At 33.6% G+C, this 23,861-nt stretch overlaps 5 protein-coding genes and 1 long non-coding RNA gene across 6 annotated transcripts; 1 reads left to right on the plus strand and 5 right to left on the minus strand.

Moving 5' to 3' along the window:
- Positions 1-372: 372 nt before the first annotated feature.
- On the minus strand, positions 373-10,590 carry LOC106716845. The gene is made up of 36 exons (XM_045681434.1): positions 10,546-10,590; positions 10,170-10,272; positions 9,974-10,098; positions 9,854-9,904; positions 9,650-9,770; positions 9,297-9,421; positions 9,143-9,193; positions 8,964-9,066; positions 8,763-8,890; positions 8,644-8,688; positions 8,318-8,426; positions 8,136-8,251; positions 7,966-8,016; positions 7,718-7,820; positions 7,106-7,230; positions 6,589-6,639; positions 6,470-6,503; positions 5,817-6,097; positions 5,187-5,307; positions 4,848-4,987; positions 4,471-4,521; positions 4,281-4,392; positions 3,990-4,117; positions 3,844-3,894; positions 3,546-3,654; positions 3,082-3,215; positions 2,961-3,011; positions 2,764-2,875; positions 2,548-2,681; positions 2,425-2,475; positions 1,703-2,350; positions 1,482-1,616; positions 1,276-1,406; positions 901-1,014; positions 782-828; positions 373-505 (listed from the first exon to the last, which is right to left on the minus strand). Exons 2-36 carry the CDS (start codon positions 10,241-10,243, stop codon positions 373-375), a joined length of 4,095 nt encoding a protein of 1,364 aa, XP_045537390.1. The 5' UTR covers positions 10,244-10,272; positions 10,546-10,590.
- A 1,130-nt stretch (positions 10,591-11,720) lies between these two features.
- LOC106716846 lies at positions 11,721-12,231 on the minus strand. Its single transcript, XR_006756571.1, has 3 exons — positions 12,179-12,231; positions 11,991-12,102; positions 11,721-11,828 (listed from the first exon to the last, which is right to left on the minus strand). It is a non-coding gene; the product is annotated as an uncharacterized LOC106716846 (long non-coding RNA).
- A 1,412-nt stretch (positions 12,232-13,643) lies between these two features.
- On the minus strand, positions 13,644-14,740 carry LOC106716912. Its single transcript, XM_014510569.2, has 5 exons — positions 14,643-14,740; positions 14,426-14,569; positions 14,146-14,263; positions 13,994-14,069; positions 13,644-13,811 (listed from the first exon to the last, which is right to left on the minus strand). Exons 1-5 carry the CDS (start codon positions 14,726-14,728, stop codon positions 13,693-13,695), a joined length of 543 nt encoding a protein of 180 aa, XP_014366055.2. The 5' UTR covers positions 14,729-14,740; the 3' UTR covers positions 13,644-13,692.
- Positions 14,741-14,906: 166 nt separating this feature from the next.
- On the minus strand, positions 14,907-16,079 carry LOC123721775. Its single transcript, XM_045681470.1, has 3 exons — positions 15,961-16,079; positions 15,407-15,557; positions 14,907-15,093 (listed from the first exon to the last, which is right to left on the minus strand). Exons 1-3 carry the CDS (start codon positions 16,022-16,024, stop codon positions 14,907-14,909), a joined length of 402 nt encoding a protein of 133 aa, XP_045537426.1. The 5' UTR covers positions 16,025-16,079.
- Positions 16,080-17,844: 1,765 nt separating this feature from the next.
- On the minus strand, positions 17,845-20,174 carry LOC106716926. The gene is made up of 5 exons (XM_014510596.2): positions 19,724-20,174; positions 19,255-19,388; positions 18,889-19,147; positions 18,485-18,720; positions 17,845-18,271 (listed from the first exon to the last, which is right to left on the minus strand). Exons 1-5 carry the CDS (start codon positions 19,737-19,739, stop codon positions 17,927-17,929), a joined length of 990 nt encoding a protein of 329 aa, XP_014366082.1. The 5' UTR covers positions 19,740-20,174; the 3' UTR covers positions 17,845-17,926.
- Positions 20,175-21,021: 847 nt separating this feature from the next.
- On the plus strand, positions 21,022-23,534 carry LOC106716927. The gene is made up of 5 exons (XM_014510597.2): positions 21,022-21,112; positions 21,492-21,622; positions 21,704-21,968; positions 22,596-22,837; positions 23,222-23,534. The coding sequence occupies exons 1-5, from the start codon at positions 21,097-21,099 to the stop codon at positions 23,504-23,506; spliced, it is 939 nt and encodes a 312-aa protein (XP_014366083.2). The 5' UTR covers positions 21,022-21,096; the 3' UTR covers positions 23,507-23,534.
- Positions 23,535-23,861: the final 327 nt, after the last annotated feature.

Raw genomic sequence — 23,861 nt, forward strand, 5'->3', positions numbered from 1 at the left:
AAACATGTAACTGATGTTTCCACACGATAATGTGATAAACCATACTTATGCGTGGTACGGGCGACCCAGGTATCCTCGCCGTCGCAGACGCCAGCAGAGACCGCGGCGCTGGGCACCGCGCCGCATGCACTGATCACCCACACCGGCCCCGGCTGTCGCCATCCCGGCACCCACTCTACAACATGCAGTCAGTAGAACTATGTCAGTTCTAAAGACAACACCAACAAACGCATGTTCACACTCGTTTGCAGTCAGGTGGTACATCCACCAAATAGGTAATTTCCGCATATAAAATCGAAGTTGAAATGTACACAGGTTACTTTTACTATACCATACCCTTCTTCAGTTACTTCATTAATTCTCCTAAAGTTTTTAATCGAATCGAAAATAATAACCTGACAACTGTCTTTTGAATCTCGATTCCCAAGGGCTACACAGACGTTCGTTGCATTGTGTCCACTCTTTCAAGTTTTCTTTAACTCTCTCTTTCAGTATTCGCCATCGTCTAGCAAAAACAATTATAAATTTAAACGAAAGATAGGAAAATAAATAAATATCGAAGGGTGAAAGGTTATTTGTTTTAAGCGACATTTTTTGCGATATTGACTTATGTATATATTCAGAATCAGGGAATTTTTCTGATTCTGAATATATACATAAGTCAATATCGCAAAAAATGTCGCTTAAAACAAATAACCTTTCACCCTTCGATATCATAACACAAATACTTGCCGGTGACAGATATAACAAAGGAAATTTTTATATTCAAGTATTAACTTACTCGGACGATGAATCTTTATATTGTAGGAGTAAGTCAGTCTCTTTTATCTGTTAAACAAAAGCGTGCGTCATGATATATTAATTAAAAAATAAAGTAAAATAAATAAATAAGAAACATACAGCATCAGTCAACCAATGTGTCCATCTGTTAAACATTTCAATAAGATCCAACATTTCATTGTGCGTGTCAATAAAATTTCTAGTTTTCACCGTAGTTCTGGTCGGTGATACAATCTGCCGAATTAATTTTAAAACATACTATTATTGGATGAGCAAGCAATTGACTGACAGGAGACGGCTTTGAAGAGGCCGTTGGCAATCTCTTATGACAGAGACCAAGACTAATTCTGGGTCGTGGCGCCAGAGAAGTAAGGAGGAGTAAGTATCTCTGTCATTGTTTGCCACAAAAAGCGTCTATGGTAAATCAAAATTTTGTTAAAAAATAAAAAAAACAAAAGAATATCGGATTCGTAATTCAAAATACATATAAAATACCTTTTTGTTTTTGTATTTTGAGGCAATACGTATAATTAGTTGTCGACTGAATGACTTATATTGAGTCCATTGCAAAATCTCAGTTGTAGTAGTTCTTTGAAAATTGATCCAAGTTTTATCCAATTCTAAATCTATCATGAAACACAAAATTGAGAAAAGCATATCAATATGTAACAAAAAAACTAAATGTTTGATGGTTTACTTACCACTGTTTTCTTGGAAAGTTAAAACTTTCTTAATACTGTTATGTATCCAAGTCTTCCAGGCTTGTATGTTCCACATAATGCTGACCATCATAGAGTGCCAGTCGGTCATTTGATCCGTCGTTACAATCGGAGTCCCTAAACAAAACAGTTCATGTCAATAACATGGATGAAGTCAACATAGTTTGTCTCAAAATTAGATATTTATATAAATTTTTACTTACGTGAGCTATAAATATTTCTAGTCTGAGTAGTCCATGAACTTTGTGGCTGAACCTTAGGTCTTCCCGTCACACTTGAATTCGTTTCTCGAGCAACTATCACCGTTGGTGTCGACCCGAACATATGCAGAGATCTAAAGTTGGGTAGGGTTTTCTTTTCAAACGTCAACGGCGGTTGGATGGGTTGCTGGCTTTCGGAGTATGGTACATCTTTGCTCGATGAGTTATAAGGCGAAGTAGAAAAGGCATCGCTTTCTGGGGTTAGCATTGTCGTTTCTTCCGAGCATTCTGATGCGGAGAGTTTCGTCGGGATATTGTCGAAGGGTCCTCCGGGCGAAGGGTATAAGACATAGCCCGCTGTAATGTTTGACCCGCAGCCGGGTGAAGGTTTAGAGGCGGGACATGTTTGTGTGGACTTGGTGTGTTTCAGTGGACACTGCCTGATGGATATCTCGACCCCCGAGCCGCAGATGCGCGGGCCGCAAGGGTCCAGCTGCATGGCGCGCCCGGGGCACACGTCTAACGTGTCCTGGATTGAAACGTGACGGGATCTTCTGGAACAAACTCGACCTATCCTTCGCAAGCTTCCTTCGCACCATAACTCGCATTGGACGATGACATTCTTCATACATTTGCAAACTTGAATTACCTCTGTAACAACAAAAATATTAATAATATAAAAGTCTAGGCGTAATATCTGTACGAGAAGTGAAAAGACAATGCACCTGGTTGCAAGAAGTATACGGCGAGATAATTCGTGACGTCATCAACTACATCTGAAAAACAAAGATGAATATTAAAACAAAGATTTTTATATAATAGAGTGTATTAAGAGCCAATATTCTCACCATCTATGAGATCTTTGTACTTATTTGTTGCAAAACTTTTGTTAGCTAATATTTTTAGTTTTATTTGTATTTTTCTCGACACGACAGGATCTACATTTGTTACGCTTAGTTGATCAGCTGTCTTTGTCCGTAATCTGTGAAAGACAGAAAAATATGGTTAAATGAAAAAAATAAAACGAAAATAATAAGATTCATAAAAAGTATATTTCCTCATACAGGTTTGCGCCGTCGAGATGTGTCTTACGCAGTGTGCCGTGACGCAAAAGAACAGCGTCTTTTTCTTTATCCATTTGTTCTACTAATATCTTTAAAGTTTCCGACTTTTCCTCTGAAAAATATAACCAAAAATCGTCAAATTGGTTTCAAAATTCTTGTTTTCTTTTACTTTTACAATTGTTGTAATATAAACCTACCTTGAAGCTTGACGTAGGATGTAAGAAGTCTAGCATTACACTTGATAACATCTGTAATAAAAATTCAAATCAATATTTATCTACAAAATTCTTTGCTTAAGATACAAAGAGGCATACATACTGTTGAGATCTGTTTTTTCGTAACCAGACGGTGTGACATCTTCCATGACCTTCTTCAGCTTGTCTTCTATTGAGGATTGCAGAGTTGCATCCGGTCTGTTTATTTCATCGTCGAACGTCGTCAGTTTACGCCAACTAAAGTTTCAAATAGTTATATAAAACACAATTCACGCCTGTAACCTAAAGGGGTAGATAGAGATCACGGACCACCATTTGATGTGGCCAAATGAATCTCCGCAATCGACTTTTCGCCATTTCGGGAGACGGAATGTGACATGTGGCGAACCGGCTCGCCGTCTTTTTCTCCCGGGAATTTACATAATATGTAAATTCTCATATTATGTGCGTGTTGCATCACGATGTTTTCCTTCACCGTATAGTTACAATTATATAGGTGATGTAAAATTATTTCTATTGTTAAGATATTTAAAGATAAAGGTCAGATATTGAAAAAAATTTACTCACTATGCTACAGCTTCAGCATGCGTTTTATGTATTTTGCCTTCGACGAGAGGAGTGTCACCAGCCACTTCTGCTTCAGTCAAAAGCGCGATGTACGCTTCGATTTCCTTATCTAACATGTTAATGTTTTAATATTGCCATAGTTCAGTTACATCTTCATACCGTAGTTTTCCATCACCTAAATACATATTAGCATCCCTTTCAAATCTCAACAGAGATAACAATCTTTTTGTTACATGTATTTTGGCAATGGGAACTCCACGGTTACATTTCTCGTAACTTTCAAGAAATAAAAATTTACCTGGTATAGTTACATGTTCCGACAAATATCCGGCTGTCGTCTGAACATATTCTGTAGCAAAGAATATTTTATAAAGGATTTTAATAAATAAGTACTACAATAATCTTTTTTAATCTCTTTTAAAAAAAAAATATAACAACAAATACCTTTTATATACGGGGCAACTTTACGTGGCATGCCTCGGCCTTTTATCATTTCCCCTAATTTCTGTGATAACTGCTCCTGAATTACTTCACGAGGAGCGTACGCTTCAATGTTCTTATTTTTCTTCAACCTTAACATTTTGACAAAGATGTTATTTAAGTTTAAAATTACATTACAAAATATAATCTTTACATGAAATTATTTATAATGTTTGCTACACGTTCATAATGTAAGAAATCAAAGTAATTTCGTATGTTGTTAATTTGTATTATTTCATTGAATAAAGAATCCACCTCTGAGCCGAGTAGAAATAAGATTCAGTGTCTTCATTCACTTCTGCTAGAATTTCATTACCACGATTCTGCATCTCTGAAATGACAGCCTCTCGCGCGAGCACCTTGTAACCTTCGAACATTCATGGAACTGTTGGAGTTTACGTAAAAATAAAATACAGTTTAACAGTAGCATCGAATAAATACTTACTTTTAGACATAAATTTTTCGGAGAGATTCCTTGAAGACTCAATAATAACATCTGGAATAAACAATCGAAGTTAGATAACCTTAAATCATTTTGTTGTTTACCGAATTACATATATCTTAGTAAATAAAATATTCCAATGTTAAGAACTGGAGCCGAATGCCAGGCTTGCGTCGCAGTTCTATAATACCTGCTACTATGAGAAACTAAGATCTAAACCAGTTTTCGATAATAATGAAAAAATGACCGTTACTTCGAGATGTACCGTAAAAGTATTTTTTGGCTTTTCGTGTTTTTAAACTTTAGAGTACCTACTCTAGAGTCCGTACCTAGGCACACTATTAGCTAAAGTATTAACTGACAGACTAATATTGATTAACCTTGCATGGAATCTTTGAGTTGCGGCGGCGTATCGGTAGCCACGAGTGCGCTCAGTTTCCTCTCAAATTTCTTCTGCAGCCGGCCCGTGTCCGACGATTCCTTCACCGACTTGTCCGTTGTCAGTGAGGGCTCTGATATCCTAGACAAGTGGGATAACTAAAATCTAAAACAATTAAGGACGATAGCCTCCCAACCCTGGGATTTTTGTAGCAACGGTTTCTTTTCAAATTCGAACACTATAACGGTTCCATACTTAACTTTCATCTATTCATTCAACACTTAATTAATGATACAAAGTCTTATACAAATCAGAATAGATAGAATATTTTTTATGGTACCAGTCGGCTGCCATCGCGTGGGATAATTCGTTATGAGGTTGCTTGTAAAAAACTTCACCACCTCGCCCTTTGAGCTTCTGCTGAAGTAATTGTTCAGCTTGTTCGTGGTCCATGTCTACATCTAAATTATTGAGATTCTTAATATTATATATTTAAGTAAAAAATCAAGATGTATTTTGTAAATGTCAAGCAATTTCAAGCCTAAATATCCAACAGAAACCAAAACAACGTTGTTAAAATTCACACTATATTGTTTTAGAAAGCTTGTCGAACTAATTTTTGAGTGAGCTCTTATTCGTAGCTCGTCTTCTTTTTAAACGCCGCATTAAAACTAGGCATTGACGGCTTCCGAGCAACGAACGCTTTAAAATTACTCTTGTTCCATTCGGCCAGCTCTCAAAATGCAACAGTCTGCGATAAAAAAGCGTCGCCTCTTTAAAGCGATGCTGTATGAATAGATAAATGGTAAGTTTGGGCGTTTTTTATAACTCGTTAAAAATGCCTTCTATTCGAATACTTTTGTAACGAGTGATAAAAAGGTGCCCGTGTGAATGTGGGCTCAATAAATACATTTATGCTTTTTATTTAAACGGAAATCAAACGAAACTTATAGTAAAAAAATATACTAACCTGTAGCTTTTGTTTCTTTTTGAGTTTTTTTTAGTTCTTCGTTTTTCTGGAAACTTCGTATTTGTAAGGGCTGTTGCGACTCAGATGATCCTTGGGATTGTTGTTGTTGTTGTTGTTGTTGTTGTTGTTGCTGCTGTTGCTGTTGCTGTTGCGCTTGCAGCTGTCCTTGCGATTCTATTTTGAGTGGCGATGGTAACCCTGGTTGCGATGATAGAGGTGGTTGCGATGACAGCTTCGATTGTAGACTGCTACTTCTCCGACGTTTATCTGCTTCACTTCCTCTTCACAAATACAAATGAAATTATTCAAAACGATCAACTCACCAATAAATAACATATACTTTAGGTGCTTAAAACGTTGGTGAAGAAATGTTTAAAATTGGTTAAGAGAGCCTAGCACGAAAATTTACGAAAAAAGTATTCGTTACGTCATCTACCAAAATTTGTATTAGCGTACACCGTACTCCCATCGGGCGTAAAGTATAACGACAAACATCATGCAAATTTTGTTGATACCATTATGAAAACGCACATCGCAAATATTAGTGGTAGAACCTTAGTATTAAACGGATTGGTTATTAAATTAAATTGATCGCTCAACAAAAAAGGCTCAAATAATTGCAAAATAAATAAAGATATTTAAATATTACTTACCCCCAATCCTCAAGGCTCTTAGGGTCCAGACCGCCTGTAGAAGCAAAGAGTTAAATATTTCTTCAGATATTAAATCAATATCGTTAATTAAACAATGAACTATAATTAAGTATACTTACATTCCTTTGTAGCGACACCAGCAATGTATTTTGATACAGTATCCACTGCATCTAGAAGTTACATTACAAGTAGTAAAATTGCAAATTTCCACATCATTATATTTCTTGAATAATTACATCGATACAGTTATGTTACACCCAAAATATGAAACGAACACATTGTCTAGCCATTACAATTACTAGAAGTCACATTATAAAGTTCATAGTTGTTCGGTGACATGTAGTACACGTTTTTAATACAATTAGTTAGAAAATTAAAAATCAAAAATTATAAATTAAACTTAAGACATGTCTCTTCTGACAATTATATTACCAAGTTGCCTAATGAATGTTAAAGTTCACTTTAGATGTAGGAGGACGTAACTTTAATTTTGCTACACTATAATGTTATATTTTCGAAAGTAATTCAAAGATTCGGGATCAGCCCGTGACGTTTTCGGCTAACATTTGCTGGTAAGAGGTAAATGAATTGCTGTCTCTATCTGTCCCAATTATGTTAAAAAACTGTGACAAATACCTGGAACATATGGCTTGGCTTCTTCGCTAACGCCCTTCATAGGAAGTTCGTTAATACGATCGGTAACAATTTTATGAATTTTCAGTGCGAAATTTTCGGTGCTGAAATTTGGCGCTTTGTCTATCCTGTTAACATATAGATACATGATTTGAAATAATGTTAACAGGAAACTTGATTTCGATGTAATAATAATTTATGAAATAAATAATAATAATAATAATTTATGAAATAAATTATTATTATTACATCTTCATACAATTTATGAAATAAATTATTATTATTACATCGATTATGAAAAGGATAAAAATAGGACAATTTAACAAGTTTAACTGTTTAATATAGAAACGACCTCAGACTATTTTCTAGAATACCATATTCCATAAAGCGGTAATCTCCAACAATTTATATATTTAACTAGCTTTTACCCGCGACTCCGTCCGCGCGGAATAAAAAAAAAAAAAAAAAAAAACGGGGTAAAAAATTATCCTATGTCCTATTCCTGGTTCTAAGCTACCTGCTCACCAATTTTCAGTCAAATCGATTCAGCCGTTCTTGAGTTATAAATGGTGTAACTAACACAACTTTCTTTTATATATATATAGATTTACTTACATTTCTGCAGCTTCTTCGTGTGTCTTGTTAAATTTTCCGACGGACAAGAACGGTTTTTTCCCTTCAGCTTTCATGTCATCGTGTATTATTCTTATGATTTCTCCTACAAATAAAACATTTTTATAAAATAACTCAATTTACAGAAACCCATTTCTACTTCAGCTACAAAAACGATGGAATGAGAGAAAACATTTGCGGGAAAAGTCGCGGGCAATTACTATGCTGCTTATAGAATTAAGGATATTTACCTCTTCCTTTTACAATATTTGTTAAGTTACTTGCAGCATCGGATACAGTATCTGAAATTAAAACAATGTGCATCAACAAAACTTTCTTCACTTGAAAAGATAACGAAATATTAGGCGACCCGTTTCAGCCTTTCTTCTATAAGAAAAGAAAAAAGCAATAGTAAACGAACCTTTTAATATATTTTGCAAACCCTTTTGCGTTACAACACCGCCTATTTTTTGTTGCAAATCATTTTTAAGCTGTGGATCTACCGGCTTTGCTGGTATTGCTGGTGCCTCTAAAAGTCTGGAAATAAAATCTTTCATTTTATTATGAGCCCGTAGATAAAATAAAGTGTTATACATTACTTACTCTTGTCCGCCTTCTTTGAATGTAATTTTGTAAGCTTTTTCCTGCGCTAATATTTCGTCTTGTTTTCTACTCATTAAATCGGCTAAGAATCGTCTTTTGTCGTGTTCATCTGTAAGTAAAGTTTCAGTTAGTTCAATTTCTTATAAGAAATCATAGGTCCTAGCTCGAATATTTGCGACAAACGATTTCGTAACAACATCGACTGATGATGTACTTTAAGCCCGATAGGAGCGCTTCAATACAAATTTCATCGATAGCGTTATGAAAACGTTCTCACGAATATTCGTGCTAGGCCCTCAATACTTAATTATGTATTAAGTATTTACCTTCCAGTGGTGCGGTCAAGTACTTTGAAGATTCATCAATTATTGCTGAAAGAAAATAATGTAGTGAGTTAAATATACATACTATAATTCTTAACTTTTAAATGATTCTAAACAGTAACCTTCCATCTGCTGTTTGGCTTTTTCAGGGGGTGGTTTATCTTCAATAAGTTTGGCGAGTTTTTCTTTAACTTTTTCGTAAGCCACTTCATCTACTTTCTTAGTTGCAAGATTTGGGGCGTCTGTTAACCTGATGTTAAAACGAATTGTATATATAAAACTTAAGTTGATCTAAAATGTGAAAACCATTAAGTATTACTAACCTATGACCACCAGCTACATAAGATTCCTCATACTCCTTCTTTTTGACAAGTTGTTCTTCTCCTTTTTCTTTCATTACAGTTGTCAAGTGTTCGAAAGCAATGCCTAAAGAATATTTTCAATTAAATATTTATAATCAATCAAAATAATATAAATCAAAATAACCTATTTTTTTGGTTACCTTTCACGGTCCCAATTTTTGCTAGTTTACTTGCTGCCTCAGTAACCGGTGCTAAAATAAAAAGTAACAATTTTATAATTACATTATATACTAATTATAGTAGATTTTTCCGATAGTATGAACTATCTAAAAAAAATAAAAATAAAACTTTTACCGTCCAGTTCTTTATTAATTAAAGGTGTTGATTTTGGCGGCAACGATGATTGCAATTCATTGAAAATTTCCTTCTCCAATTGTTTATTTTCAATTGTATCGTCTGGCACTGGAGTAACTTGCAATCTAGTTAAAACAAAAAACAAACACATTCACACAAAAAATAAGTCATTAATTAGCAACTGAAATTATTACCGTTGTTTAACAGTTAAACATAAAATGTTGGTGTCTATTGTTTATATAAATACTTTACTCCTAATATAAATTTAGAGCAACTTGGTGACTAAATGTCCATGTAAAGAATTGACTTCTTGGTAATGATAGCTTGGTAACGCTTGGTAGCATTACACTCACGACTTTGCTGCACCCGCGTACGTCTCACTGTAGCCTTTGTACTCGTATAGTGGTTTTGTTCCCATTGACTTTTCTACTGCTATTAAATAGTCCATAGGATATTTTTCACCCGCAACGCCACCTAGCATTAGAAAAAAAATAGAAAAAAAGATAATTATGCTTATAAAGTCCTAGTATGATAATGTTTTCATTTGCTGTACTCACTTTTCATAGCAATCGGTTGCGACAAAACATCGGCTACATCTTGTACAAGAACTTAAAAAAAAAACATTAAATGAGTAAGGTTAACAAAAAAATAATAAAAATAATATTATTTCATTTAACCTTTCATTGGCACATGCAATTGTGCTGGAGTGACAGGTTTAACGTCAGACGCTAGTTTTTCCTTAATTTCTGTTGCTATATCTTTCACAGGCAAATATGGCACTAAGTTTGGAGCTTTTTCCGTCCTGTGAAAGTCAACAAAAATTAAAAATGTTACAGCTTTAATACGTAACATAAAATAACTTGTATAACTAACTCTTCGGCTGCAGTTCCGTACGCCATCGCATAGTCGCCTCTTTTCGCAAGATCTTTTGTAGGAGTCTTTTTCATTGTCTCCACCAGTAACTTCAAAGCTTGCTCTAAAAGTAAAACGTGATTTTACGCGCAGCTAAGTACAGAATGGGCATAAACCCGCATAGTTTTATAACGTTGTAGATAGCTACATTAAAAAAAAACAATAGTATCAAACACAACTTTTCTTTCTTTAAAAAATGTTTTTTTTTTTAATCTGAACATCGGGGAGTACCAAAAACATTATGCTATTTGCATATTTTTGACAGACACATACGCGGACATTGACATTTAAAAGACTTAATAATTTTTTATTATTTTGGTCATAAAATAATTCTTACCTCTGTCCCGTACATAACCGGATAAATAACTAGCGCACCTTTTAATTACCTCTGAAATAAAAGATAAATTTATCTATGTTTATAACTCGATATTTTAACATAAAACATTCTATAATTTTCTTAAACACACCATTCATTTCTTGCTTCAGAGCTTTGGGCGTCACTAAGTCCACGACTTTGTGTAAAGCCTTTTCAAATAAAGGCATCGTTGCTGGATTTGGACTTATGCTTGATAAGCCCGGTGCTTTGGTTAACCTAATAAAACATTTAGTTATATAGTTTATAATTTTTTCTAGTCAATTTAAAAGCATTAAGATAGGTAAATTTAAATAAAAGTTGTGTTTGGAACATTACAATTAAGTGTTTTGCAATTTTGTCTGATATAAAATAATTTAAATTATTCATATTACTGAAAAATAATTTTTATCAAAATCGAAGCACCAGGGGCGGAGCATCGCGGTAACGTACATTAAAAAACAATCGAATTGAAAACCACTTTCTTTTTGAAGTCGGCTAAAAAGCACTTTATCTAAAAACAGTTACTTATTTTGTCAGGTTTACTATTGGTGATATTTTTAAGGGAAGTAACATTAACATGAAATCTGAAATCTTTCTTTAATTAATTCAATCAGTAATACTAACACATGAGCAGCTGCAAAGTTAGTTTCCAATTCAGAGAATTGAGGTGTAAAAGGTTTAGCTCCAGTAAATGTAAGTTCTTTAATAATAATGTCGAAAGCTGGACCTCGTTCTACTAAAATATTAATAACATTATTAATGATAAGATTTTAACTATTATTATAAATCTAGCTGTCGCCCGCGGCTGTGTCCGCGCGGCTTTAAAAAAAAAGCTTAGTAAGTAGCCTTTGTGTTCTTCCAGACTATGTTCTACATATGTGCCAAATTTCATTAAGATCCATTGACCCGTTTCGGATATATCTCCAAATATCCATCCATCCATCCATCCATCTAAACATTTGCATCTATAATATTAGTATTTAAGTATTTATTAAATAATTAATAAAAGCTAATACTTACATTTATCGATAGCACCCTGAGATAGATATTTCGAGCAGAGGTCAATAGTTTCTGTGATGGAAAACATTATTAGTAAAGTGTTTAATAATAATAATTAATAGTCTAGAGATATGATATTACCATTCATGTCAGTTTGCATGTCATGCGGTGTAACCTTTGCCACCACTTTCTTCAGACCCTCCTGGATTTTTCCTGTTAGAACCGGATCGTCGTGGTCGCTTTCTAAACTTCGTGCTTGAGTTAACCTTTTCATTACGTTAAAAAAATATTTTAAGACTAACAGATCAGAATAAGACATTTTTTCCAGTAACCCGTCGTATATTTTTTACATCTTAAAAATTACAGTTCAAAAATTATCTAGATTAACTATCTATCGGATTATATTTAAAATTATGTAAACACATTACTCTGTGGCAGCATCTTCGTATGTTTCTTTTATTCTATCCTTTTCAAATAAAACTTGTTTCGGTTGTTTACGTAATGTGCTTATCAACAGCTTAAAGCCAGGGCCTTTGTCCTCTGAAATCAATTCGTTAATATTTAAAAAAAAACAGTGAAAATATTCCAACCACCTATTAAACAAATTATTACTCACTGTTATTTTCAGCATTCTCAGCTAAGAAATTCGAGCACAAATCAATCATGGCTGAAATAAAAAATAGGTTTATTTATGTACGTACTTTTAAATCAGAGATAGGTATAAAATCTTCAAATACCTCCCATGGGGACCTCTAGATTCTTCGGTGCGAGAGGTTTTGCTATCCCAGAAAGTGCATTATTTATTTTTCTCGCTACACCGCTATTAATTTCCAAGACATCAAATGTAGGAGTTTCTTTAAGCCTGAAAGTAAATAAATATCGTGCCATTTTAAAACATAACAGTAATACAAGTTTTTTGACAATGGAAACCCAGTGTAGGACTTATCTCGTATTTGATTTTAAAGCATCTACTTACAAATTCGCCGCTTCAGTATAAGTTTGGTGAAACTTGCCATGATCTATTAAACTCTCGTCCCCATGCTTATACATCGCATTTGTTAAGATTATAAAAACTTCAAGCATATCACCTGTGAAGTATTACTCGTTAAATTTTAAGCCATTAATTTAAATTCCATACAAAATACTGTTACCACTTACCAGTAAATTGCTTATAGGCAGGAGCTGCAAATAAATATTTTAATAAATAAATTTAATCAATATGAAAAACATATAAAACTATTCACTTACTCTGCTTCAAAGGTTGATCTTGACCCTGAAAAAGATGTGGTAACATTAATAAAAAAAGTAAAATAATTAATTAAAAATAAAACAACAATAACAACTATCCTTCATTCTCCACTTGAATACAAATGAACACGAATGAAAAAAAAAATAGGGAAAATGAAGCATAATTTTAACTTTAAAATATTCAATAAACATTTAATAAACGCAAACATTTATTTACCTTTCAGTCGTGTTCAAAAGTTATCGTTATCCAAATGGAAAATAAAAAAACTATATCAAGATGTAAATATGTTTTAATTATATTTCAATGTTCAGCTTTTCGTACATGAAATTTAAAATACAGAAAAAGCACCACCGTCTTAAGATCTTAATACTAGAAACTTTGATTAAATTTGTATGAGTTAATTTGATATTGTCACGAAATGCATTGTATATTTTCGTTTTAGACATCATAATTATGTTGCATTTTTTGTCAGAACTCACATGTTGCATCATTTCGAGAAAATCATCCGTAAAACGTGTGTCGCCGGCCGCGTCTGCCGCGATCACGTCTATAATAAAAACACCCATATGTTTTGCATTCAAACATAAAAATATTATTAAAAAAGCAGTATGGTGACACTAAAATAGTACATCCATTGTCTAACGATCTCTAAGGCTATGTGGGCGCATTACAAATCACCAGAAATTGCCAAAAATGTCTGCAAATGCCGTCAAGCTCAAGTTTCGTAGTTGGACTACAAACGAATGCTCAGCAGTGGACGAATTCACTATAATTGACACGACCATATCGTTAGTTAAATTAACTCAAAAACTTACGTACCATTATCTGTTTTTATATTTCATAATTAGGACTTTGGTATATAGAGAAGAAGATAGTTATTTTTATTTTTCAGCCGTAGATGTACTAGTTCGTGATTGCGTCACTTCAGATTTAGTTTCAGACTTATCTCTGTCTTCGCTAACTTCGGGCTTTTCATCATCAGCATAGCTCCTTTGCACTTCTTCTCGAACAAAAGAATACTTACACTTACACTGATGTACTTTGTTTCGAATCTCATGATGAAATACCAAAGCCATGAATTCTTGTGTACTAATACGAATTTATGGCACTAACTTAGCATCTTTACTGTAACTCTGTACTGATACCCTTTTTTTTAAGGTTTCAGATAGTAAATCAACATACCTTCATCCTCATCAAAGTCCATCATCAGCATGCGATCGTCAGACTCCGTAAGGATTTCATCGATCCACACAGCAATCTGTTGGTAACATAAGAGTGATAGTAAATTATATATTTTTTTGTCAAATAATTAAGCACATTAAAGAGGTAAGTACCTTGTCAGACATCTCCATCATAAACCTTGCTTTTGGACTCGTACTGTTTCGTGACGGAGTCTTCATTCGCATATAACCGCATATGTCATTTAAGATTAAATTCGACAGGCACAGCATTCTGCAAGGAGAGCAAAGTGATACAGCAATGAAATTAAAAAAATCTATGTGCCTTTTCAGCGTTTTAGAACATGACAAATGTTCAAGATGTTCATTTCTGTCTAACCTCGTACTAGCTATGTACTTACAAGTTGTAAGAGCTTGTAAAAATACTGAAAGTTACCCATCAGCAAGAGCGTAGCGTCCAGGCCTCGCAAGACGTTGTTGAATTCCTCGCGCAAACGCAACAGACGCATTCCTCGCCCACAAGAATCTTTTGTCATCGCATATTGCCAGCAAATCTGTTTTCCCTTGACGTCTTAGCTTCCTAAAGAAACAGAAATACTAGCCGAGATAGTTTTTTAAATAATAATATTGTAAACCAAATTTTTTGCACAAACTTGTTTCGTTTCCTCTTCGTTTTTCGTAAATTAACAAAGTACTCGTAAGCTTGTTCCGGCTTAAAAGGTTCATCTGCGTCCAACATAGCTCGAATACGCCCGATCTAAACATATAGACATAACTAAGATATTGTACACCAACTATTTAGTGCAAACGTATTAACAAACCATTGCTTTAAAAATTATATGTAAATTAGAAAAAGCGTTCATCTCACTGCCATTTTTCCTATGCAGTGTCAAAACATAGGTACATAAAGTTCAACATTAATAGCCTACCGCGTCTGGTGTCAATATGTCAGCATGCTCTCTCCATAGATATATCATGTGCCTTCGACTGGGCTTGGACATGTGCTCCAGCCGGTCAGTCAGGACCGCGCCGTGGCGACGCAGGCAGCGCGCATGTGCCCTGTACTGGCGTTTTGATAGTTTCACATCCGTAGCTTTTGGACCCCTTGGTAATAAAGAGACAATGTTGCAATGCACGTTAATGCGATAGTCCTATCATATTTGCCTTTACCACGATAATATGTGAATTTGTACATTTTTGTAACTACCCTCATTGATAAAATGTAATATTAAAAATAAATAATCAGTTTCTTTCAAGTTTCTTTTTTTTAATTGATTTATATCTATAAATGAAATCGCAGAAATAGCAACGCTACTTATCTTTTACAATATTTAGTAACAACTTTTATAAAAAAATACAGGGCCGACACTTGATTTTGACCAAGCTGTATTTTTTTTATAAAAGATGTTACCCTTACCTTGGCCTAGCTGGCCTTGGTGGGGGCCGCGCGGGTCTTTGCGGTAAAAACTTAAACTTCCGCCGTAAGTCGCGGCCTGCGACAATAGTTTCAGCGACGGAAGGGGGCGCCGTCGCCGTGGAATACGGAGGGTAGGGGGGATACTCCGATGCTATAAAAATCAAACTTTTTAATTTACGTACTATTAGCCCTTGAGCCCAGTCACCCAATGGAGCGTCCACCGAAGCGATCTAAAAACTCGGTGACCTCTTAATCCGGTAATAATAACGAAGTAACAGCCCGAGCCGAGGCTCCTGTGGGAGCCCTCGAGCCTAGTTACTCTTAAACGAGGTTTAGGCTAAGCGCCATCTGCGCCCAACCACCTCAAGCCCGGTGAAACTGTAAATGCCTCAAGGCAAACAGTGACAACTCAGTCACAAAAAAAAAATTACGTACTGTTTTGTAAGTGTGCGTTTAAACAACAGTAGTAGGTACTGCACTGTTTACTGCTCTGCCATCGTGTGAAACACGCGTTCTAACTAAAAATCAGATTATGTAGGTTTCAAGTTGTATACCTGTAGTGGCAATCGGAACATCAGTTTCGTCAACCTCCGACGGCGGTGCCGGTGCGTCAGCCATTTTTTGTAACTATATGAATCCTAACAAATATAATTATGAAATATATTAATAAACATGGGTGGTGCTTGAAAAATATAAAATTGACATAAGTCAGTATAACATTGTAATCTTCTGTGCTAACGCTATTACAGATTGGCCAGTTTTTCGATAGAAAAAGTATCTATCAACACTTCATAGTATTTCCGCAATACTTGATTTACGGATTCATATACTTTAAGGCGAAACATAATATTTATGACACCAGCAAGTTTTTATAACTTTTACTGCCTTGAAAATATTTTCGATGGGACTGCACACATTTACATCTGTAAGTACTACATAGTTAATTCCTATTAATCTCAATATATACAACTACAAAATTAGTTATTAATTTTTATTGAATATGTCATTGTATAGTTGTTTTCAAAAATATTGGTTGCTCAAGGTGATCGGCTCCCTCCCCCCACATCTCGCTACGCAACAACACGCCAAAATTGTGTTCTGCGCAATGACTCGCGCGAACTTAAGAGCCGTCAAGATATCCGAAAATTGCAACTATACTGTACATTTATTTTCTGATTTTAAAAACTGATTCTAGCTTCTCACCGTAGTCCGTTATGTACAAAATCGTCAAGAGGATATAAAACAAAGTGATGAATTAAATGTATAAATAATCTTAAAATATAATATTTAATTATTTTTAATGGAATAAATGTTTATAGTTTGTTTGAAGGAATTACCATATTATGAATACGTTGGAAACGACAGTAAGTCAAAAATCAAACAACTCCAAGATATGTATTTTAATAACTTTATTTAGAAATACATTAAATAACATATAGGTACATAGTTAGCCATTAAACATACGTCTAAATGGTCACCACAATCTGTTAATCTGGAAATTCACTTTATACGTAGTAAAAAATACAAGTGTTTAATTATGTAAGTCAAGTTTCTCCATTTACATTAACTGTGGGTTTCTGAGGCCAAAATTAACGTTTAAAACATATATTGTTTTCTCTGATACTCAGAAACCAACGGTAAATCTTTAATTACATTCCACAGATAATTTATCACAAGAAAATATTGCCAAAATTGTCAGAATAATTTGACAGTACAACTGAGATATATGAAATATATTGTTGTCATTCTAAAGAATATTATACAAGTGTGTTTACATTGACAAAAACATGTACAAAACACATGTTGCTGTTATTATTTCAAATAATACTCAATCTGACAAACAAGTACATCCTCCTTACCCTGCCTACCCGTTTTTCAATGGGACATGATCGAGTTCCCCCTTCTACGTAGCAATTTCATTATTTTCAATACTTTTCTAGTCTCAACCATTTCCTGCATCATTCTTTAGTATTCCAATATTTGTCTTCCCAAAAGTTGTTCGTAATATTTTCATGCTTCTCGTAAAATGGCATATTCTTTTTGTTAAGACACACTAACCAAATATAACAAATCCTTACATTTCCACACTCCATTAAGGAGATGAATTCCTTAGAAAAAAGTAAAAAAAAAACATTCTCGACACTACGAGATTATATAAGCCTTAATAGATCCACAGCCATATTACCGAGCTTTGCAAATCCCGGAATAAAATACCTTATACATATTTGTATTATACCTGGGACATGGCACAGCTTCCTTTATTAATTTGAAATTAAACAGATTAATTATCATTAATTCTATAATTATTTCATTAATACTACATTTTATAAATCACATATGAATTGCAAATTGTATTAAATAGTTGAAACTTACATCTAATTGTAGATATATTTTAAATATAGTATGAAATTTTCATATACATAAGGTATTCAAATAGAAATCATTTATCATTCAACTGTCATCACACACATTGTTGTTATACATGTGTAACAACAGTAGAAACTCCCCGATAAAACCTCTTTACTCATAGTCGGAGTCATCTTGTTCATTATCATCATTCTCAGACTCTGAGCCAGTATCACATTCCAATCCATATGTATAAAATTTATTTGCACGTCGTTCACTGCCATCGGGTATCACCAAGATTTGATAGTGTGTTTTGGCTATTTCTTTATCTTTATAAGCTATATAACAGACTCTGTGAGATGGTTGTACCTTACCAGGTATAATGTGCCCTTCATGTCTTGCCCTACCTATGTAAAGCCTCTCGGGCACATCATCTTCTGAATAGCCGCCAGGTACTGCATTAACTGGTACCTTATCACTGTAACTACTGATCCATATCAAATTGTAGCCGCATAAAATCTGGAAAACAATAAACAAAATGACACAATTTTTACAGGCTTAATTCTTGTTATGAATCATAATGTCAATCTGAATTTCACATCCAATGAAAGATTGAATACTAAATTGGATATTCCATGCATTTTTATAGATGTATTATATTTCATGAAGTGATAATTTAACTTGATAAATACTTAATCTCCAAGATTCACAATATTACTTAACTACATTTACCTGAAACTCATCTTTGGCATGTGCAGCTCCTCCCCATGGCACATAACAAACATTGTCAGACCGGACATACTTGCCCGGAACCATTGAACCATTATGATAAGCTTTGGCTACATACACAGGTTCATCTTCAAATCCACCAATGTATGCCCCAAATGGCATATAATCTTTAGGGTCATACCAGAACGGTTTGGGAGCTTCTAATGGCTTTAATTTGTGACTCCGAATAATAGGAGGTACTGAAAATCAATAATAAATGTTTACTACAATTGTAGAGCTTGTGTAAGATGGATTGATACATTTTATGAATTTACACAATGATGGTGCAATTCCCATATACTATTGTGCAATTGTAAAATATGCAACCATTTAAAATTAAATTACATAGTAACAACTTCAACACGTACATTCAACTTTCCAATGCACAGGTGTTCGTTCCCTTCTCGACTTGACATCGAGAGTGATGTACCGTAAACCGGGCACTTTGTTGGGACATGTGATCAATGGGTTGGGGTCATCACCCTGGCCAAGTCTTATGAAGTTCCCGTACCATGTAATCCAAAACTTAGTATAATTCTCCGCACTAAGAATTCCAGGAGTGCGAACCTTCACACGGTGCTCATTACCCTTTTTTATAAAACTGTGTGGATCATTACTTAGTACAATCTGAAAATGTAAGAAAAGTTGAAATTTAGATAGTTAAAAATCCTTGGTTTATCCTTATCAGAAAGAAATATCAAAGGCTTTAATGATGTTCCATGTTGTATACATACCCAATAGTCACAGGTGCGGATTACTTTCCTTGATAAACCTATTACTATGTTTCGGGCTGCTCTCACTGAGAAAGCTACAGCTCCACTTGTTATTTCATAAAATGTACTTTCATGACTAGGCCATGTGGTCAATTCTGCAATAAGTATAGGTAAATAACATCGAGAAATTTCTTCAGCTTAAACACTGAATAAGTAATATTACTATAGCAAATATTGCAGATTTATGATCTGCCCTATTGATCTATAGTTGTGGTACAAAACCTATAACTCAGAAATCGGTTACAAGCTGTGTATTAATATTATTATAATTATTAAAATAGTATATAAAACATTTTGGTAAATTCATCACTACAACAAACCAATAATGGAATGGATAGGTTTGGATTATGAGGAATAATGGTAATTTTATTCTATGTCGAATTGGATATTTCTAATTTACTACAATATAAAGTTTGAAAAGTAAACTCACCCAATGGATCGCCCATCTTATTAGCGTCTTTAAAATAGTATGAATTGTAGATAATTTAAACAAAATACACTTGGTCTTTCCCTGGTTGTTTTTTGGTATATTAAGCAGTTCACATTCGCTATCGAATAATATGGATTCACTTTTATTCCTGGAAAATGAATGTTCACACAACACAAATTATAATGTCTGCTTCGCTAGAGAAATTAGCAAGGCAATGAAATAAACATATAGTCTGATAATAAATCAATAAGAATCAAGATCCACCTCGTATCGATTTCTGTTTTAAAAGTTGGAAAGGAAAAGCGTTGCTGTCGCGAATGCGAAAAATAATGTTGCAAGCATCATTCTTTAATTATAACTAGTTCCTACCAAAGACTGGCATCCGCATGCTCAACATAAAAGTTCTTTTATTACGTTTAGAATCTTCAATCTTACTTAGGCCCTTCGTACATAACTAAGGCCGAACGCGAGTCGTCTATTCGGTCTGCACAGGCATAGCGCCTACACGGCTGAAAGAACAACATTTCGGCGACATCGGCTTGTGGACGAACCTCTATGAGATTGTATTGCGCAAAAGCCTTGTGAATGACCGGCTTTACTTGTTGAGATAAATCTTTCTAAAGCAGTATAGATTCTGGTCTATATTTAGGTTTAATCTCTCGTAATACAATAGTGGATCTTCAATATGAAGAAAACTTCAAGATCTTTTAAAAATTTAAATTGACCAAATGAACAGCATATAGTCACATATTATATGTATGTAATATCTTTATGTATCTGTAATGTAAGTAAGACGTACTGGAAAGTAGAATAGCTTATAAGTAAAAAGTAATTTTCGTCACAAAAATTACCAATCTATTGGCATGTTTTATATACCAACACACCACTTGTCACTCTTTTTGTTTTTTATTTTTGTTTATCAGCTGTCATTTTTTCACCTTTTTTTGGTAACGGTGTAAATTTTACAGTTTATGATAAAAATCAATTAGTCAAAAATCGATTTTTAAAGAAAAAAAATCGATTTTACAAAAAAATCTTTAAAATTTCAGGGAAAACATAGAAATTCAAGCCATAAAAGCTACAATCGCCAACTCGACCGTCAATAATGTATATTTTAGCCGATTTTTCCTAAACACTAATTGTCATAAAATATTTTATAGAATAAAATAAAATTAAGTAAATGTATTAAAAGCATCTCATCGATAGCGCTGTTTGAAAAATCGAATAATTAATTTAATTGATTTTAAAAAATCGACTTTTGTATAAAAATTATCGTTTCATAAAAATCAAAATACTTTAGAAAAATAAAACTCCGATTGCAAATATATGGTGCAATTTGCAAAATGTGAGTTATCACTTATCACTATTTCACAATGTCTGAAGTACTAGGTGAGTCAAAGAAGTGCCAAATTATAAGTAGATAGTAAGATGTGCTAATAGTTTTTACCAAGTTATATTAAAATAGTTGTAAGATGATTTATAGTATAGTATTATTAGATATTAGTATATTATATTAGATATATTATAGTATAGTATATTAGATATAGTATTGGTTATATTTATAGTATTTATAATATGGCACAATAGGATTTCATGCTTAAAATAATCAGAGATAAGTTATATTTTTATGAATACTGTACTTAATATTAATAATTTACAACAGAATTTGCTTTAAATCATAATTTACTTAGCAGTTCAACAGACAATATTTATCCATGTCTTTTAAATTCGAAACCTTATCCTACATAAATTGTTAGTATATTTTTAGGAACACCATACAAGATATGCAGAGTAGATAACTGTGGAATAAGAGTGAAAGTAAAAGTTGAAGGATATGGACCTATATATGCTGTACTTCATCTACTTGCTAAAAAGTGTCCACATGTTGAAGTTTACAAGGTATTTTTATTTAATTGAATCTTGTTTTGGATCACAGATAATACTAGTTTTGGAAAGCTCATCATATTATTTTGTTACCAGATTTCTTTGGGGAGATTAACACAAATAGAAAGACCTGGACATGAACCTATAGTTCAGGATTTGAATGGAATAGATTGGTCAATTTTAAATGAATTCTTTATATCATGGTACGGCAACATTATCCGTATTGGCCTCATCGGCAACCAAAATGTTCTTGAGTTCAATCAAGAAAGAAAAATCTCAAAAGTCATTGGTTTTGCCAAGTTGGTGACAATAACTGCAGATTCTCCATCTCAACTTTGTTCGAGCGACTGGATATTTAAAAGTAATTTGAATTCCCTTGATTATAACTAGCAACTATTATAAACTGTTAGCTTACAGAAATTCAACAATAATACAGAGTTTTAATGTTTTAGATATTCAGAAATAACACTAATAGATGATATATTAACACATTGTTGATCGGCAATTTTACTGAAAATTTATCTCATGTCACCATGTTATGGAAGTTTGGTGTAATATCATGTTTGTTCCACTCTTCTTCCAAATTTTCGTCACTATCTGATGCTATTATATTTATTTTTTTATATTTCGGTGGCCTAATATCAGAATCGCTCTTCTGATACAGTATAATTTTAACAGTTACCACAATTTGATTCACAATCACTTGGACAATCAGATAAAGAATCCGCGTATATTTAATTGAAAGATTCTTCATTACGTTCCATCATCGTTTTTTAATTTTTTTAAATTATTAAATTTTTTTTACAACAAAAGATTTGGCGGGTCTTATAAACGGGAGAAACAGCTTGTGTTATCGTGGCCGGTCAGCAACGTTCGGCCATAAAAACACGAGATGATGAAACATGATTGTAAATTAAGGTCGAGATAATTGAATTGGTTGAAAGCAATGGGCAATCACAAGTAAAATATAATATAAATCTCTTTTAAGGTCCACCAGAGATAGTGTATTTACCAAGGTGTATCGAAATAAGGGACAGTAAACTGCATTGGAGGTCTTTGGATGGTGATAAACTACCTGCCAATGCCATAATAGGGGGGTTTCAAAATGACCCAATTTATATAGCTCGAGCAAAACACAGAGGATCCCTTTGTCCTGGAAAATATATACATTCACAACGTTGCGCCTATATTGCTTGGGGCTTTAGTGAACATCGAAAGGATAAATTTGAGGTAATTATTGACTTGATGCTATTAATTTGTTTTTATTTCTTCTTCTCAGTCGTTCAGACTGGTTGTAGTCATCAAGTAGGTGTCGTGACCCTTTTCACTAGACAACTCCACTCTTCTCGTGCTGCTGCTTTTTTGGCACATACATACAAGAGGATGTCTACCTTATTTTTATTTAGTAATGTGTAAAACTCGACAAAAACCATAGTTTCATATCTTTCTGTCATAAGGAGACATACAAGCTGGGTTTTACCTAATGTTAAATGACCTATGCCAATAAATGAAGATTTCTGGTCTTACTTCTTATAGGACACTGAGCCTTATTTTTTAGAAATACACCAGAGGCCAGAATTTAACTGTAATAATATTAAAAATGTCTTGTTTCAGATTCTATGTGGCTTAAATGTCAGATGGGTCAAGTGTAAAGGAAAAAATATACCTGAGAATGCATTTATCGGAGGCACATCAGAAGTCAATAATGAACCACTATATATAGGTCGTGCTAAGTATGGCAGTGATCTTATATGTGGTAAAGTACATCTGTTATATGGCACTTGTTATTTACCATACAATGGCAGTGAACTTGAATACAAGTCCTATGAAATATTGGTTATACCAGATATTCCTCCACGTAGTATACAAGACTCACAACATTGTTGTGTTAGCAGCTAATGTTAATAAATAAGAATATAAAATATTTATTTTTTTATTTGAATTAATAAATGACTAAGATTTAAAATGTTTTCTTTAATTTTACACCATTTCTGAAGGCCGCGCTGAAAACCAGCGCCTGCAGTGACAAGCTGGATGCAGCATCAGCTGAGCCTCTTCCCATTAGCCAAGAACTATTTTTTTTCTCTTTAATTGATATCTTTATAAGTTTAATTTGTTTTGTTTTTGGTTAAACTGTATTTTTTTTTTCTAATGAATTTCATAGGATATTCGTCAATATGCTACTATTTATTTTAGTTGTTAAATAATAAAGAAAATAAACACATATAATTTTTACATTTTTATTTATAAATAA

The sequence above is a fragment of the Papilio machaon genome, chromosome 2 (assembly GCF_912999745.1).
Source record: "Papilio machaon chromosome 2, ilPapMach1.1, whole genome shotgun sequence".
NCBI classification, from domain to species: domain Eukaryota; kingdom Metazoa; phylum Arthropoda; class Insecta; order Lepidoptera; family Papilionidae; genus Papilio; species Papilio machaon.